Source organism: Onychostoma macrolepis, chromosome 16, assembly GCF_012432095.1.
Source record: "Onychostoma macrolepis isolate SWU-2019 chromosome 16, ASM1243209v1, whole genome shotgun sequence".
NCBI classification, from domain to species: Eukaryota; Metazoa; Chordata; class Actinopteri; order Cypriniformes; family Cyprinidae; genus Onychostoma; species Onychostoma macrolepis.
This window is the reverse complement of record NC_081170.1, coordinates 3358119-3373998: the sequence shown is the minus strand read 5'-3', so window position 1 is coordinate 3373998 and position 15880 is coordinate 3358119. Positions and strand designations below refer to the sequence as shown.

At 35.5% G+C, this 15880-nt stretch overlaps 1 protein-coding gene across 1 annotated transcript in view; it reads right to left on the bottom strand.

Annotated features, from left to right (window-relative positions):
- The window catches only part of ago1 (argonaute RISC component 1), a 31762-nt gene that overhangs the window by 4745 nt on the left and 11137 nt on the right, over positions 1–15880 (bottom strand). Inside the window, exons 8-17 of the mRNA XM_058746880.1 lie at positions 14531–14618; positions 11908–12055; positions 11711–11830; positions 7965–8087; positions 6874–7007; positions 5290–5474; positions 5023–5182; positions 3979–4069; positions 874–1068; positions 323–457 (exon numbers count right to left, since the gene is read on the bottom strand). Of these exons, the coding sequence (XP_058602863.1) occupies positions 323–457; positions 874–1068; positions 3979–4069; positions 5023–5182; positions 5290–5474; positions 6874–7007; positions 7965–8087; positions 11711–11830; positions 11908–12055; positions 14531–14618 (1379 nt within the window). The remainder of the gene's footprint in view (positions 1–322; positions 458–873; positions 1069–3978; positions 4070–5022; positions 5183–5289; positions 5475–6873; positions 7008–7964; positions 8088–11710; positions 11831–11907; positions 12056–14530; positions 14619–15880) is intronic.

Genomic DNA, 15880 nt, shown 5'->3' with positions numbered 1-15880 from the left:
AAACTAAAATTCTAATAAAAACAAAAATAAAATCAAATTCAATATATTAGCAAAATAGAGTGCTGTCAAACGATTAATCGCATCCAAAATAAAGGTTTTTGTTTACATACTATATGTATGGGTACTGTATTTAATGTATATATAAACACACACACATACTGTAAATATATACATGCATGTGTTTGTATTTAAATATACGTAATAATTATACATAGTACAAAAACATATATTATGTAAACAAAAACTTTTATTTTGGATGCGATTAATCGTGATTAATAACTCTGCTACAAAATGTTTTAAATGCTGTTTTGCAGAAACTCACTCTTTCAGATTTATCGGCGCAGAAAAGGCGGGTGTGGTGGCGCTTTTGCACTACTATGTAGGTGATGCCCGGCTGGTAGTCCTTCTCCAGCTTGATGCAGGCGTCTCTGATGGCCAACAGCTCGTAGTGCAGGATCTACACAAGGAGACCACATTCATGATGCTACAAAAGATTTCTATTTCAAATAAATGCTGTCCTTTTCAAATGTATATTCATCAAAGAATCATGAAAAATAAAATTAATCAAGGTTTCCACAATGATATGAAGCAGCACAACTGTTTTCAACACTGATAATAATCAGAAATGTTTCTTGAGCAGAAAATCAGCATATTAGAATGATTTTGAAGGATCATGTGACACTGAAGACTGGAGTAATGTTGCTGAAAATGCAGCTTTGATCACAGGAATAAATTACATTTGAACAGATATTCAAATAGAAAACAGTTATTTTAAACTGCAATAATATTTCAAAATTTTACAGTATTTTTGATCAAATAAATGCAGTCTAGGTGAGCAGAAGAGACTTCTGAATGAACCATAATAGTGCTTACTTGTGGTAACTGTCCTTCTGGTACGCCGTCCCTGTAGAAGATGATTCTGGTGGGTTTGAAGCGGGTTGACTTGTAGAACTGGATGAGTAACTCTCGTACCATGTATGACAGGTCTTCAATAATCTCCTGTCTGGGTCGCTGTACTCGTACTGTAGCGCAGTATCTGCTGGGATGAGCGTCCATACTGCCCACCACCTGCACAGATGAGTCATGTCAGAGCACGTTACATCACAATAGCACGCTGCATTAAAAATGAGGTTCAATAAAAATTATGAAAAATCCAAATTAATTATAAAATTAGATATGAGTATTTAGATGCTGATCAGATATAATGCTACCACTCATATGTTTGGGGTCATTAAGATCTTTTTTTTCCATTTATGAAAAAGTCTAAGTCAAAAATACAGTAAAATTGTGCAATATTATTACAATTTAAAATAAGTTTTCTGTATTGTAATATATTGTAAAACGTAATTTATTCCTGTGATCAAAGCTGAATTTTCAGCATCATTACTCCAGTCTTCAGTGTCACATGATCCTTCAGAAATGACTCTAATATGCTGATTTGCTGCTCAAGAAACATTTCTGATTATTATGAATGTTGAAAACAGTGAAGCTATTTCATGTTTTTGTGGAAACTGTGATTCATTTTTTTTTCAGGATTCTTTGATGAATAGAAAGTTCAAAAGAACAGCATTTATTTGAAATAGAAATCTTTTGCAACATTATAAATGTCAACAATGCATTTTTGCTGAATAAATACAGTAATTAATAAAAATCTTACTGACCCCAAACTTTTGAATGGCAGTGTATGTATCAGATTAAAAATTTTGTTTTTGCTGTTCACACACAAGCAACAAGATCCGACCCATGAGAAAAACAAACAAAGGGTTGCCAAATGTGGACTTTCGGGATGGAATTTTTACCTAGCAACCAACCAGAATACTTAAATTGACAAAAAAATAAGCTACAAAACAATAACAAGGAAAAACATGACACAGCTGTTTTGAATCTAAACGAAGTAAAAACATCAGAGCAATGCATGTTAGAATCAGTGAAAAAACCAAACAATGCAAAACAAATGTGAATGGCTGCAGAGGTGGTCCAGAAATCTGCTGCCCCCTAGTTGCAGAGAAGCGAATGATCATCAACTGGCTCACGTTCCCTACAGAAACCGGCCTGTCGTCACTCCCTCTTCATGATCCAGCCTCTGTAAATGTTCTCGCCGTCCGTCTGCGTGACTCAGCCCTTTGTCACCATCGCTTGGCAACCGGCGAAAGAGTACACGCTTACAAGCGGTTGCATGCGCAGGGCGGGAGGTGACATCATTTCCTTTGCATCTGTGAGTCACCGGTGAGCCATTTTTCCTTTTCAAAGCTCCCATCCTGTCCTGCCCACCTCCGGCTCGTCCTCCCTTTCACTCCGCCCGTGCTCCGAGCCACTTCTGGAGCCGTCAGCGGTGTTAAGTACAGCAAACAGGGCGGCACTCGGCCACAAAGAGAAGCAAGCTGGAAATTACAGCCTTCGGTTTGAGACTCAAATGAAGTGGCTTTCATCTCAGGTTGGGTTTACAGAGAGCTGTGTTACATTTATATAACTTCATTATGTCCTGGATCAATAATAGCTGTTCTTGTTATATAACACATCTGATGACTGGTCCATTCAAGAAAGCAGCTTGAGTATATTATCATGCAGTTTTGTTTAGATTTTGTACACCTAGCTTCAAAAAGAACGTAAATTGAATTAAGCAGTGTATAGTCATATATAAAAATAGACCCGTTGCTGGTAAAGGAACAACTTAAGCTCCATCAACAACAGCTACAGCAGGCAGTCGACGAGGAGACACACCTTTTGGCTCATGAATTTCCATGATGTTTCTAATCGTTTGCGATTTAGGATTATTGTTTATAAAAATTGCCCACAAAAAGTGATTTCTAGATTAAAAAAAAAAAAAAAAAAATGAAATCTTAAGTTCATAATTGTATTACATTATTTAATATTTTACATTTTCTAGCCTTTGAAATCACAATTTTAAAAATCCCTGATATCTCTCTAAATCTTCTGTCTAAGTTTGTCCACATACACTGCTCTTCAAAATGTTGGGGTCATTAAGATTTTTTTTTTCATCTTTTGGATGAAAGTCTCTTACCAAGTCTGCATTTATCTGATAAAAAAAAAATAAAAAAAAATTAAAAAAAAGGTCACATGATCCTTCAGAAATCATTCTGATATTCTGATTTCCTTCTCATGAAACATTTCTAATTATTATTAATGTTGAAAACAGTTGTGCTGCCGAATATCTTTGTGGAAACTGTGATACTGTTTGTATTTTTCAGGATACTTTAATAGAAATTTCAAAATAACAGCATTTTTAAAAAAAATAAAAATAGAAATCTTTTGTAAAATTATAAATGTCTTTACTGTCATCCTTGCCAAATAAAGTATTTTATCATTTCTTTCAAAGAAAATCTTACTGACCCCAAAATTTGAACAGTGGTGTTTTTGTATAGAATTTTTTTTTTTTTTTACATTTATTTGCTATTATCTGCATTCTTTCTGTTTGATGCCAAACTATTATTGTTGTATAACATGGATATTTTTATTATAATTTTTCTCTACAGAAACTGTAAAGTTGCTCAGTAATGAGATACTATATTATATTATAAATATGAAAGTACATAAAGAAAATACTAAAATAACACTGAAGTGATTTTACATATCACAGCCATTTCTATTTGTTTTTTGTTTTTTTCCTTTGAAAAATCCATATAAAACTGCAGAAATTGTGTCTATTCAGAACTGAATTTAGATTTCAACTGAACTGAATTTTAATTAAGGTAGCAAACCGGATTTCTGCCTCTAAACAGCACTTAAAAATAGCACAAACTGTTTGGTTGCCTTCCAGCCTCCTGTCTACATGACTATGGTTTCAAGACAGTGCGATAGTTGCTTATAATGTGCCAGTTATTCATGTGAGGTCCGCTCATTTTAGGGTAAACAGCTTCTCAGCCCAACTTGAATTTAAAAATGTCATTCAATACGCACACGTGACTTCATGAGAACAGCTGAAAGTGTTAAAATGCAGCGTGTGTGTGACGTGCTCACAGCAGTAATAGACGGCTTCTTCCCATCACCAGCCGGCGGGTGAGTGACATCTGCTCCGAGGAAGATCACCGGCTGCTGGAACACTGCCGACCTGCGAAAAGGTTCAAATAAAGTGTTAACGCTCAAGCTACACTACCAGTCAAAAGCTTTTGAACAGTAAGATTTTTAATGTTTTTTAAAGAATTCTCTTCTGCTCACCAAGCCTGCATTTATTTGATCCAAAGTACAGCAAAAGCAGTAATATTGTGAAATATTTTTACCATTTAAGATAACTGCTTTCTGTTTGAATATATTTTAAAATGTTTTTTTATTTCTGTGATCAAAACTGAATTTTCAGCATCATTACTCCAGTCTTCAGTGTCACGATCCTTCAGAAATCATTCTAATATGCTGAGTTGCTGTTCAAGAAACATTTATTATTATTATCAATATTTAAAACACAATTTTTTCAGGATTGTTTGATGAATAGAAATATCCAAATATCAGCATTTATCTGAAATAACAACATTATACACTATACCATTCAAAAGCTTGGAGTCAGTATAATTTTATTTTTTATTTTTTTGGGGGGGGGAAGAAATTATAGAAATTAATACATTTATTTAGCAAATTTATCAAAGGGTGATGATAAAGACATTTATAATGTTACAAAAGATTTCTATTTCAGATAAATGCTGTTCTTCTGAACTTTCCATTCATCAAAGAATCCTGAAAAAAATCTAATAATCTAATAATAATAATAAAAAATGTTTTTTTGAGCAGCAAATCAGATTACAATGATTTCTGAACGATCATGTGACTGGAGTAATGATGCTAAAAATTCAGCAATTCAAATATTTTAAATAGTTACTGTTTTTGCTGTACTTCAGATCAAATAAATGCACGCTTAGTGAGCAGAAGAGACTTTTATTTTTATATATTTTATTTACAGAAGAGACTTCTTTAAAAAAAACAAAAAAAACATTAAAAATCTTACAGTTCAAAAACTTCTGACTGGTAGTGAAAATCTAAACACATTCAGGGAGACTTCAGTCACGCTCTCACCGTTGATGTGGCACCAGGATGTTGTTGATGCCGCCGAGTTTGACGTTGATTTTGAGGCAGAGGTTGGAGAGCGTCTGAGGCGAGGTTTTCACCACGTTCTTCACCTGAACACACTGAGTGGCCATTCCTAGAAGAGTGTCTCCCACACGCTTCACCTCCGCTGCACAGATCAAATGTGTGTTCATTAGTCTGAGGGCGTTTGGCAGGAGGCCGGCTCTGTGTGTGTGTGTGTGTGTGTGTGTGTGTGTGTGTGTGTGCCGTTCTTACCGTAGACGGGTGTTTTTCCGGGCAGGATGACGATGATGAGCTGCAGTCCAGAGTAGGTGTTCTTCAGGTGTCTGAACATGGGCTCCACGCTGTCGGCTCCTTGTGCGTACTTACAGAAACACGGCTGACCCTGGATCGGCATCCCAGCGTCCTTTGAGATCTTACGCAGCTGGTCCGTGAAGTTCCTGAGGAAGGGATCATCACATTAACACCAAAGTATTCGTAGCTGATTTATTATCAAGAAATAGATCTTATAATTATCAAGGTTGAAAACAGTTGTGATGCTTAATAGTTTTTTTTAACATGGTTTTTTAAATATTTTAAATATTTCTTTTAGGATACTTTGAACAGAAATTTCAAAAGAACAGCATTTGAATTAATTCGAAAATTATTTTCAGAGTTAAAAAAAAATAAATAAATTAAAAAAAAATCTCATTCCACTTTAATCTTCATAGGGTCACATTCCAACGATTTTGTTCAATATTACAATAAAATAATAATTGCCATGATTTTATTGTGATTATTGATTATTGTATTGCGATTATAGTCATATTGTGAAATACAAATATCAAACAAAATAAGAAACAGGGTTATGATAGTTAACTAAAACTGAGACCATGCTGCTTGAAATAAAATAAACATTAACTGAAATAAAGTAAAACAAACCTTTTACTTCAGCTAGTTGCCAAAAGATTTCAGATTTAAATTTAGTAATGGTTTAAAAACTGAAAGAAAATAAATTTAAAACTACACAGACATACAAAAACCAACAAAAATTTAAATTAAAATGAAAACAGAACATATCAAAATAAAACTGATTCAAAATTATTATTATTATTATTATTATTATTAAGAAAAACTATAAAAGTATCTCAATGATACTAAAATAACACTGATTGCAAGTATACTGTAAAATAATTTTTACTGTAAAAAAAAGTAATAAATTATTAGAATTTACTGTAAAATTGCAATAAGTATTTCTGTCTTAATTTCATCATTTGTAAACAGTAATCCATTGAGCTTTTATTTTGATAAAAATATGCGCTGCAAGTTTCAGAGTGAGTCTTGGCTCAATGTATTCATTTACATGCATGCAGCTACACATGTCTATTATGAACAACGCTTCTCTTGAAACCAGTAAAATATATATTTATTTAGTTAAATATAATTAAAATCTTTCTGACCCCAAACCTTTGAATGGCAGTGTATGTATTAGATTAAACACTACATTTCAAAGTGGCATAAATCAAACGCCAAATAAGTGTTTTTGCCATTTATACACGTGTAACAAGCTCCGATATATGGGGGAAAAATTGGCGAAAATGCAAATGTGAACTTTTAGGATGCTTCTGTCATCTAGCACCTAACAACCAACCAGAATGAAAAATGACAAAAGAAAATCTATAAAACAATAAGGAGGAGCATAAACAGTAGCTTTGAATGAAAACAAAGTGAAAACACATCAGTGAAGTCAACATCAGTGAAAAATATAAATAATGCAAAACAGACGCGAGTACCTGTAGAAAACCTGCGGGTAACGTACAGAAATCAGTTTTATTGTGTACTATACGTGGGTTTCCTTACTTGAGCACCTCTTCCCGACACTGTTTCTGCGGGGCGAAGCAAGCGATGGCCCAGACTTTGATCTCGATGCCGTTGTAGAACTGCTTTCCCCTCATATCCCACACACCCTGGTTGGGAGTCGCAATGGCACGATTCTGTTCACCGGCAGAAAGAGAGGTGATGACGACGCGACGCTGGATGTGTCAAAGCGGCACCTCAACATGTATGCCTTTGGCAGACACTTTTATCTAAAGTGACTTATACTACCAGTCAAAGAATTCTCTTCTGCTCATCAAGGCTACATTTATTTGATTAACAGTAATATTGTGAAATATTATTACAATTTCAAATTACTGTTTTCTAATGTAATATATTGTAAAATGTAATTTATTTCTGTGATGCGCAGCTGAATTTTCAGCATCATTCCTCCAGTCTTCAGTGTCACATGATCCTTCAAAAATCATTCTAATATGCTGATTTGCTGCTTAAGAAACATTTCTGATTATTGTCAATGTTAAAAACAGTTTTTGCTGTTTAATATTTTTGTGGAAATTAATATATATTTTTTTAGAATTCTTCTCTTTTCAAAAAGAACAGCATTTACTTGAAATATTTATTTGAAATATAATCTTTACACTAACATTACAAATGTCTTTACCATCACTTTGATCAATTTAATGCGTCACTGTTAAATAAAAGTATTAATTTCTTTCCTGTTATTTTATTTTTTTTTACTTACCCTAAATAAAATATAATAATGAATGTTTCTTGAGCAGCAAATCAGCATATTAGAAAGATTTCTGAAGGATCGTGTGACACTGAAGACTGGAGTAATGATGCTGAAAATACAGCTGCGCATCACAGTTCTTTGAAATTGCAATATTTCACAATATTACTGTATTTTTGATCAAATAAATGCAGCCTTTGTGAGCAGAAGAGACTTATTTTAAAACATTTTTAAATATATATTCCAAACTTTTGACCGATGGTGCATTCCCTGGGAATTGAACCCATTACCTTGGCGTTACGAGCATTATGATCTACTGTTTGAGCAACAAGAACAAGAAGTACAGGACCTGTTTGAGCTCCAGATTGAGTAAAACAGATCTTACCCGACCGCCGTACTGCAGGATGGGAGCGGGAAGGACTCTCCCCGTCACCTCGGCCATGTCGTCCTTCACCTTGATTCCAAACTCTTGAATGTAGGGATCCAGATTAAAGTTAGCGTTCTTCATCTGAACAGAAAAATAAAATATAGTGAAGATTATGAAAATGCTCCTCAAACATGATACTGCATTCACAACCCATTTTATTTCCACAATGTGCATCTTTACTGATTGAAACAGGATAGTTGAGAATAAGAAAAAATTATCTTCATTTTATAGGAACTGATTTGAAAATTGGGCATTGCATCTCAAAATGATTAAGAAGTGAGACAGCTTGATTATGTTTGAAAAGGGAAGTAACGTCAGAGGCAGAGCAAGTTATTGCATTTTCACAAAAGATAAAAACTTTTATTTTTAAATTTGGAATAACGTACACGGATGAACTGTACACAGCAAGACCAAAAATGTACATTAAAACGTAAAAGATTTCTTTATTTACTTGCTACGTTTGAAAGTTTCTCTTGCAATATCTCATAAAATATAAAGTAAATAAAACTAAATGTTTCCAATATTGGTTTTTCAATGGTCAATGCTGATAGTATGTAGAGAGCTGATATAATGCAAATATACAATACAATTTTTTTTTATTAAATCCGATTTTAACAGTTAAACACAAAATTGAAAAAAAAAAAAGAAATGGAGTGTTGACAGATCCGTCTGTTAAATTTGGAAATGTCAAGCCAAACTTTCTGTTCATCAAACAGGTGTAGGTTTAGTTTAACAGTTCATAATCTCAAAATGGTCAAATATTCATTCGTTGATCTGGACGATATAGTGTAAACCTCAACTAAAGTTTCTGGTGACCTTTTTGGAAGTTGTTAGACATGGTGAACTTTATTGATCGTTTGTTTATATGAGCATGAACCCCAATGACAATGAGTGACATTCATTTATTTCTCATATTCTGTAAGGAAATTGTTCAGAAACATGGTGTAAAACATGACGAATGAATCAGCGTCACAACAGCTTGGTCTCAAGATGACTCCAGACAACTCTACTGATGATCACAGATCAAAAATGTGGAAAACTGTCATGTTTTTAATCAACGTATAAAGGAGCAAGCACTGACTTTCATCTAAAGTGCATTTCTGTCAGCAGGGGTTTTATTTTATATTTACTAGAGATGAAAAACAGAAGGAATTTAGTGCATTTGGCTCTGCTTTGATTCTCTTAACGCTTCATTTAGGAATTCGAGAGAATGAAATTGTTTTAAGAAGTGAAATCATTCTGGTTTTCAAATCCCAGGTCTAGTTTTTACTGAGGTACAGATCAAATTAATATCTGTGAGAGGAATTCGACAGCCTGCCACAGATGCTGAGCTGCACTTATTAGACTGAAGTAATTTGGTATACTGTATATTAACACCATTTCAGTTAATGAATTTTTAAGGCATCCACAGTTGCAGGTTTTTTCCCTTTTAACTCTTTCACCGCCAGCGTTTTTGAAAAAAGTTGCCAGCCACCGCCAGCATTTTTGCTGATTTTCACTGAAATTTTCATGGCCCCCAGAATATTTTGTTGTATGAATACAGTGGGGCAAAAAAGTATTTAGTCAGCCACCAATTGTGCAAGTTCTCCCACTTAAAAAGATGAGAGAGGCCTGTAATTTTCATCATAGGTATACCTCAACTATGAGAGACAAAATGAGAAAAAAAAATCCAGAAAAATCACATTGTAGGATTTTTAAAGAATTAATTGGTAAATTCCTCGGTAAAATAAGTATTTGGTCACCTACAAACAAGCAAGATTTCTGGCTCTCACAGACCTGTAACTTCTTCTTTAAGAGGCTCCTCTGTCCTCCACTCGTTACCTGTATTAATGGCATCTGTTTGAACTCGTTATCAGTATAAAAGACACCTGTCCACAACCTCAAACAGTCCAACTCCAAACTCCACCATGGCCAAGACCAAAGAGCTGTCAAAGGACACCAGAAACAAAATTGTAGACCTGCACCAGGCTGGGAAGACTGAATCTGCAATAGGTAAGCAGCTTGGTGTGAAGAAATCAACTGTGGGAGCAATTATTAGAAAATGGAAGACATACAAGACCACTGATAATCTCCCTCGATCTGGGGCTCCACGCAAGATCTCACCCGTGGGGTCAAAATGATCACAAGAACTGTGAGCAAAATCCCAGAACCACACGGGGACCTAGTGAATGACCTGCAGAGAGCTGGGACCAAAGTAACAAAGACTACCATCAGTAACACACTGCGCCGCCAGGGACTCAAATCCTGCAGTGCCAGGCGTGTCCCCTGCTTAAGCCAGTACATGTCCGGCCCGTCTGAAGTTTGCTAGAGAGCATTTGGATGATCCAGAAGAGGATTGGGAGAATGTCATATGGTCAGATGAAACCAAAATAGAACTTTTGGTAAAAACTCAACTTGTCGTGTTTGGAGGAGAAAGAATGCTGAGTTGCATCCAAAGAACACCATACCTACTGTGAAGCATGGGGTGGAAACATCATGCTTTGGGGCTGTTTTTCTGCAAAGGGACCAGGACGACTGATCCATGTAAACGAAAGAATGAATGGGGCCATGTATCGTGAGATTTTGAGTGAAAACCTCCTTCCATCAGCAAGGGCATTGAAGATGAAACGTGGCTGGGTCTTTCAGCATGACAATGATCCCAAACACACCACCGGCAACGAAGGAGTGGCTTCGTAAGAAGCATTTCAAGGTCCTGGAGTGGCCTAGCCAGTCTCCAGATCTCAACCCCATCGAAAATCTTTGGAGGGAGTTGAAAGTCCGTGTTGCCCAGCGACAGCCCCAAAACATTACTGCTCTAGAGGAGATCTGCATGGATCTGGAAAATACCAGCAACAGTGTGTGAAGACTTACAGAAAACGTTTGACCTCTGTCATTGCCAACAAAGGGTATATAACAAAGTATTGAGATGAAATTTTGTTATTGACCAAATACTTATTTTCCACCATAATTTGCAAATAAATTCTTTAAAAATCTTTTTTCTCATTTTGTCTCTCATAGTTGAGGTATACCTATGATGAAAATTACAGGCCTCTCTCATCTTTTTAAGTGGGAGAACTTGCACAATTGATGGCTGACTAAATACTTTTTTGCCCCACTGTATGCAATACATCAAAATAAAGATCAGACCCTCTACTTTCAAACAAAATGTCTAGCTTATTTATTCTAGCTTCAAGCATTGTTTTTTTTTAAATCAATACTTGAATGTAGGCAGGCTTCATTAAAAAAAAGCAACATTGTGAGCAAAAAGCGGAGAAAAATCGCATTTTTATCAAATACTACATCTGGATCATAATCAGTAATATTATCAAAGCAAAAATACAGTAGATGGCTTCCAACAGTAGGCCTACTCCAAAAGCTTGCACAGGCCACTTTCTGGATTGACATTTCAACAGCGGTTAATGTTGATGATCGCATTATTTTTCATATACATATGCTTACATACGAGATGGCAACAATGGTTAAAATAAGGTTTTCTTCGATTGCAAAACTTTATGCGTAACTGTTGAGATGCATACCACGTATCATCAAAAGGCTGAAAAACATGCATTTCTTTCTTTCTTTTGGCTGTATATTTTAAGCTCTATATTATCCTATGGGTAAAAATACTCTGGCTATGTAACCATGACAACAATGCACTAGTCAGTGCTCACTGTATGTAAAGCTGGCGCGTTTCCCGCGTGCACACAAGAGAGGTCAGCACTCACCAGTCTGCTGATCTCCTCCTGTCTGTCTGGTGCTGATCGCGCTGTGGCTTTGATCATGGTGGACGTTTGATTATCTGTCAGTTTCTTGATGCACCGCTGTCCTGCTACAATATTGCACACCTACGAGAACAGCAAACCACATCAGAACAGAGAAGGTTGTCTATGGCCGTTCTAACCATACGGATGACAGGACTGACCTCCAGGGGCAGGTAGGTGTGTTTCTGCTCCTGGCCCACCTGTAGGCAGGGCAGGTGGGGGTATTTGAGCTGCAGGTTGTACTTCTGTTTGAAGTATTGAGCCACGGTACACTCCACCGTCTGTCCGCTCTCAAGCTGTAGGGGAAACCTGGAGACACGAGCGACAGGATCTTCATTCAGCTGATCGCATTTCAAGATTTAAATCAGAGTTTAGACAGATTAGCAGCTATTAGACAAATGATTTGACTGCAGAAAACAAAGATGCACTTCACACAGACACAGAAGTAACAGGGTTAACAAAAACTAAAATCATAAAAAAACATTTTTGTTACCTGAATTAAAATAAATGTTCACTGAAAAAAAAAAAAAAAATTATACATACAGGTGCATCTCAATAAATTAGAATGTTGTGGAAAAGTTCATTTATTTCAGTAATTCAACTCAAATTGTGAAACTCGTGTATTAAATAAATTCAATGCACACAGACTGAAGTAGTTTAAGTCTTTGGTTCTTTTAATTGTGAGGATTTTGGCTCACATTTAACAAAAACCCACCAATTCAGTATCTCAACAAATTAGAATATGGTGACATGCCAATCAGCTAATCAACTCAAAACACCTGCAAAGGTTTCCTGAGCCTTCAAAATGGTCTCTCAGTTTGGTTCACTAGGCTACACAATCATGGGGAAGACTGCTGATCTGACAGTTGTCCAGAAGACAATCATTGACACCCTTCACAAGGAGGGTAAGCCACAAACATTCATTGCCAAAGAAGCTGGCTGTTCACAGAGTGCTGTATCCAAGCACGTTAACAGAAAGTTGAGTGGAAGGAAAAAGTGTGGAAGAAAAAGATGCACAACCAACCGAGAGAACCGTAGCCTTATGAGGATTGTCAAGCAAAATCGATTCAAGAATTTGGGTGAACTTCACAAGGAATGGACTGAGGCTGGGTTCAAGGCATCAAGAGCCACCACACACAGACATGTCGAGGAATTTGGCTACGGTTGTTATATTCCTCTTGTTAAGCCACTCCTGAACCACAGACAACCTCAGAGGCGTCTTACCTGGGCTAAGGAGAAGAAGAACTGGACTGTTGCGCAGTGGTCCAAAGTCCTCTTTTCAGATGAGAGCAAGTTTTGTATTTCATTTGGAAACCAAGGTCCTAGAGTCTGAGGAAGGCTGGAGAAGCTCATAGCCCAAGTTGCTTGAAGTCCAGTGTTAAGTTTCCACAGTCTGTGATGATTTGGGGTGCAATGCCATCTGCTGGTGTTGGTCCATTGTGTTTTTTGAAAACCAAAGTCACTGCACCCGTTTACCAAGAAATTTTGGAGCACTTCATGCTTCCTTCTGCTGACCAGCTTTTTAAAGATGCTGATTTCATTTTCCAGCAGGATTTGGCACCTGCCCACACTGCCAAAAGCACCAAAAGTTGGTTAAATGACCATGGTGTTGGTGCGCTTGACTGGCCAGCAAATTCACCAGACCTGAACCCCATAGAGAATCTCAAGAAGAAAATGAGAAACAAGAGACCAAAAAATGCAGATGAGCTGAAGGCCACTGTCAAAGAAACCTGGGCTTCCAGACCACCTCAGCAGTGCCACAAACTGATCACCTCCATGCCGCGCCGAATTGAGGCAGTAATTAAAGCAAAAGGAGCCCCTACCAAGTATTGAGTACATATACAGTAAATGAACATACTTTCCAGAAGGCCAACAATTCACTAAAAATGTTTTTTTTTATTGGTCTTATGAAGTATTCTAATTTGTTGAGAGTGAATTGGTGGGTTTTTGTTAAATGTGAGACAAAATCATCACAATTAAAAGAACCAAAGACTTAAACTACTTCAGTCTGTGTGCATTGAATTTATTTAATACACGAGTTTCACAATTTGAGTTGAATTACTGAAATAAACATACACCTGTATATATAAATAAATATATATACACCTGTATATATAAATAAAAGTAGTTATTTTATTTTAGCTAGTTTCCAAGGCAACATTTTTTCATTTCACTTGATGTACTAAAATAACAAACAAAAACTGAAATAAAAATTAAAACTATACAGACATATTTAAAACAACAAAAATAAAATTAACGCAAATTAACATGAAAGCAGTTTTTATAAAGTTTTTACAAATGTATTCATTTTATTTATTATATAATGATATCATTATTTTACTATTTTAATTCGTAGTTGAAATATAAACATTTAAATGGTGCCTGTAATAAAAACCCATTTCCTGAGAGATTTATTCAAGCAAACATTAAATAATGAAGACAACACAATAAGTAAAAAATATAATGAATACGTAAAATGGATACAAATTGTTTATTTGCACCAAAATGCACCGTCGTAGAAGTGAGAATTAAAAGTCATTGTTTCGGTCATCGATTTCAATCCTCCAAAACAGTTTGAGACCAAACTGAAAATTCATTGAATATTTTCAGCTGCTGAAATTCTCACCATGTTAAATTTAAATCGGAATTAAATATTCCTCAAATGATTAATTACTAACTCAAAGTATGACCATTATGAAAAGCGGACTAAGTGTGAAATCCCACATGAAAATGATACTATGAATGCTGAAGGATTCAGAGAAAGTATCGCAGCACAATACTCACGTTTGGTGACTAGCAGGGCGACGTGTGACGTTACAGACGCGGTACTTTCTTTTCATTTGACCACAGTGTGTAACCTCCACCTTCAGACCTGACACCAACAAAACACGCAAAAACAACGAGTTAAGCAGCTTGTTATGGTCATTTTTTGAGGTTTTCCAAACAACAATTCAAACCACAAAAAAATAAATAAATCGAATGCATTATAAATGAACTGTATATATTTCCAGTGTCCGATTTAATTGACATCTGTGTTATGTTTTTTCATGCAGGCACTTTATTTAGCAGTTTTCAGCAACAGATCAAGCACCATTTCAACAGCGTTAAGTAAATAAACTGGGCGCCACTTCCAGCGTAATTACAGTCTTCAGCGTAAGACTAAAATGACAGGTCGGATCCACAATAATTCCTCTTGGAATGCATGAAGATGGTTACAATTCAGGATTGCATCATTAGATTTTTAAATCGATGTCTGTGTAAAAGCATGATATCAAAATGACTCATCCAATGCACTTCAACAAATAAATCACAAGACAAAGCCATGGCAGGACGCTGAGATCATCCAATGACTTCACCTGATACCTCATCTCAAACTATTAGGGGCGTAATGGAACACATATTCGTAATGAAATTTTCAGTACAGGTTTTTCTGTTCGCTACGCATGTGTAGTGAGCGAATGCAGTGTTGTTTTAACCACTGCATGTACAGAACTTGTGTGTGTGTGGAAAGTAATATGAAATGTACACATCCAAATAGGGCTGGTGATATCAGCAAAATTATGATCACGATATTCCATATCATACTATATCGATATTTATCACAATTTTCATGTATTGATTGTGACATGCGATTTCCACATGTCTTGTAGAATGAATGTAAACATGACTTAATTGTTCACAATTAAAAAGTAGCTATAAAACCGCACAAAACTTGTTTTATTTTCCCCCTAAATTCGGTTTTGTGTTTTATTTTTTTTCTGGATTCGGTTTTTATGATTTAATAGACATTTATCAACAAAAATGGTGTCTAATGAATTATTAAAACTTGAATTTTTATTATTTAAATCAATCTTAAAATGTATTCAAATTAAAAAATAACCATAAATCTACAACAAAGTTTTGCATTTTTATTTTTTTGTCAAAGATGCTGCACAACAGAACTAAAAAATATTATAGAAAAAATATTTTGACTAAAATATATATTTTGCTCAAATATTTAAGAATTTCAAATCTATTCCCCTATTTACAACAGAACCATAAACTGCAGTAAAATACGTGTGCTGCAGCCGGTAGAAACAATATTGACAGACTTTTTTATTTAAAGTCAGAGTCATAGTTTGTCCAGTAAACCAC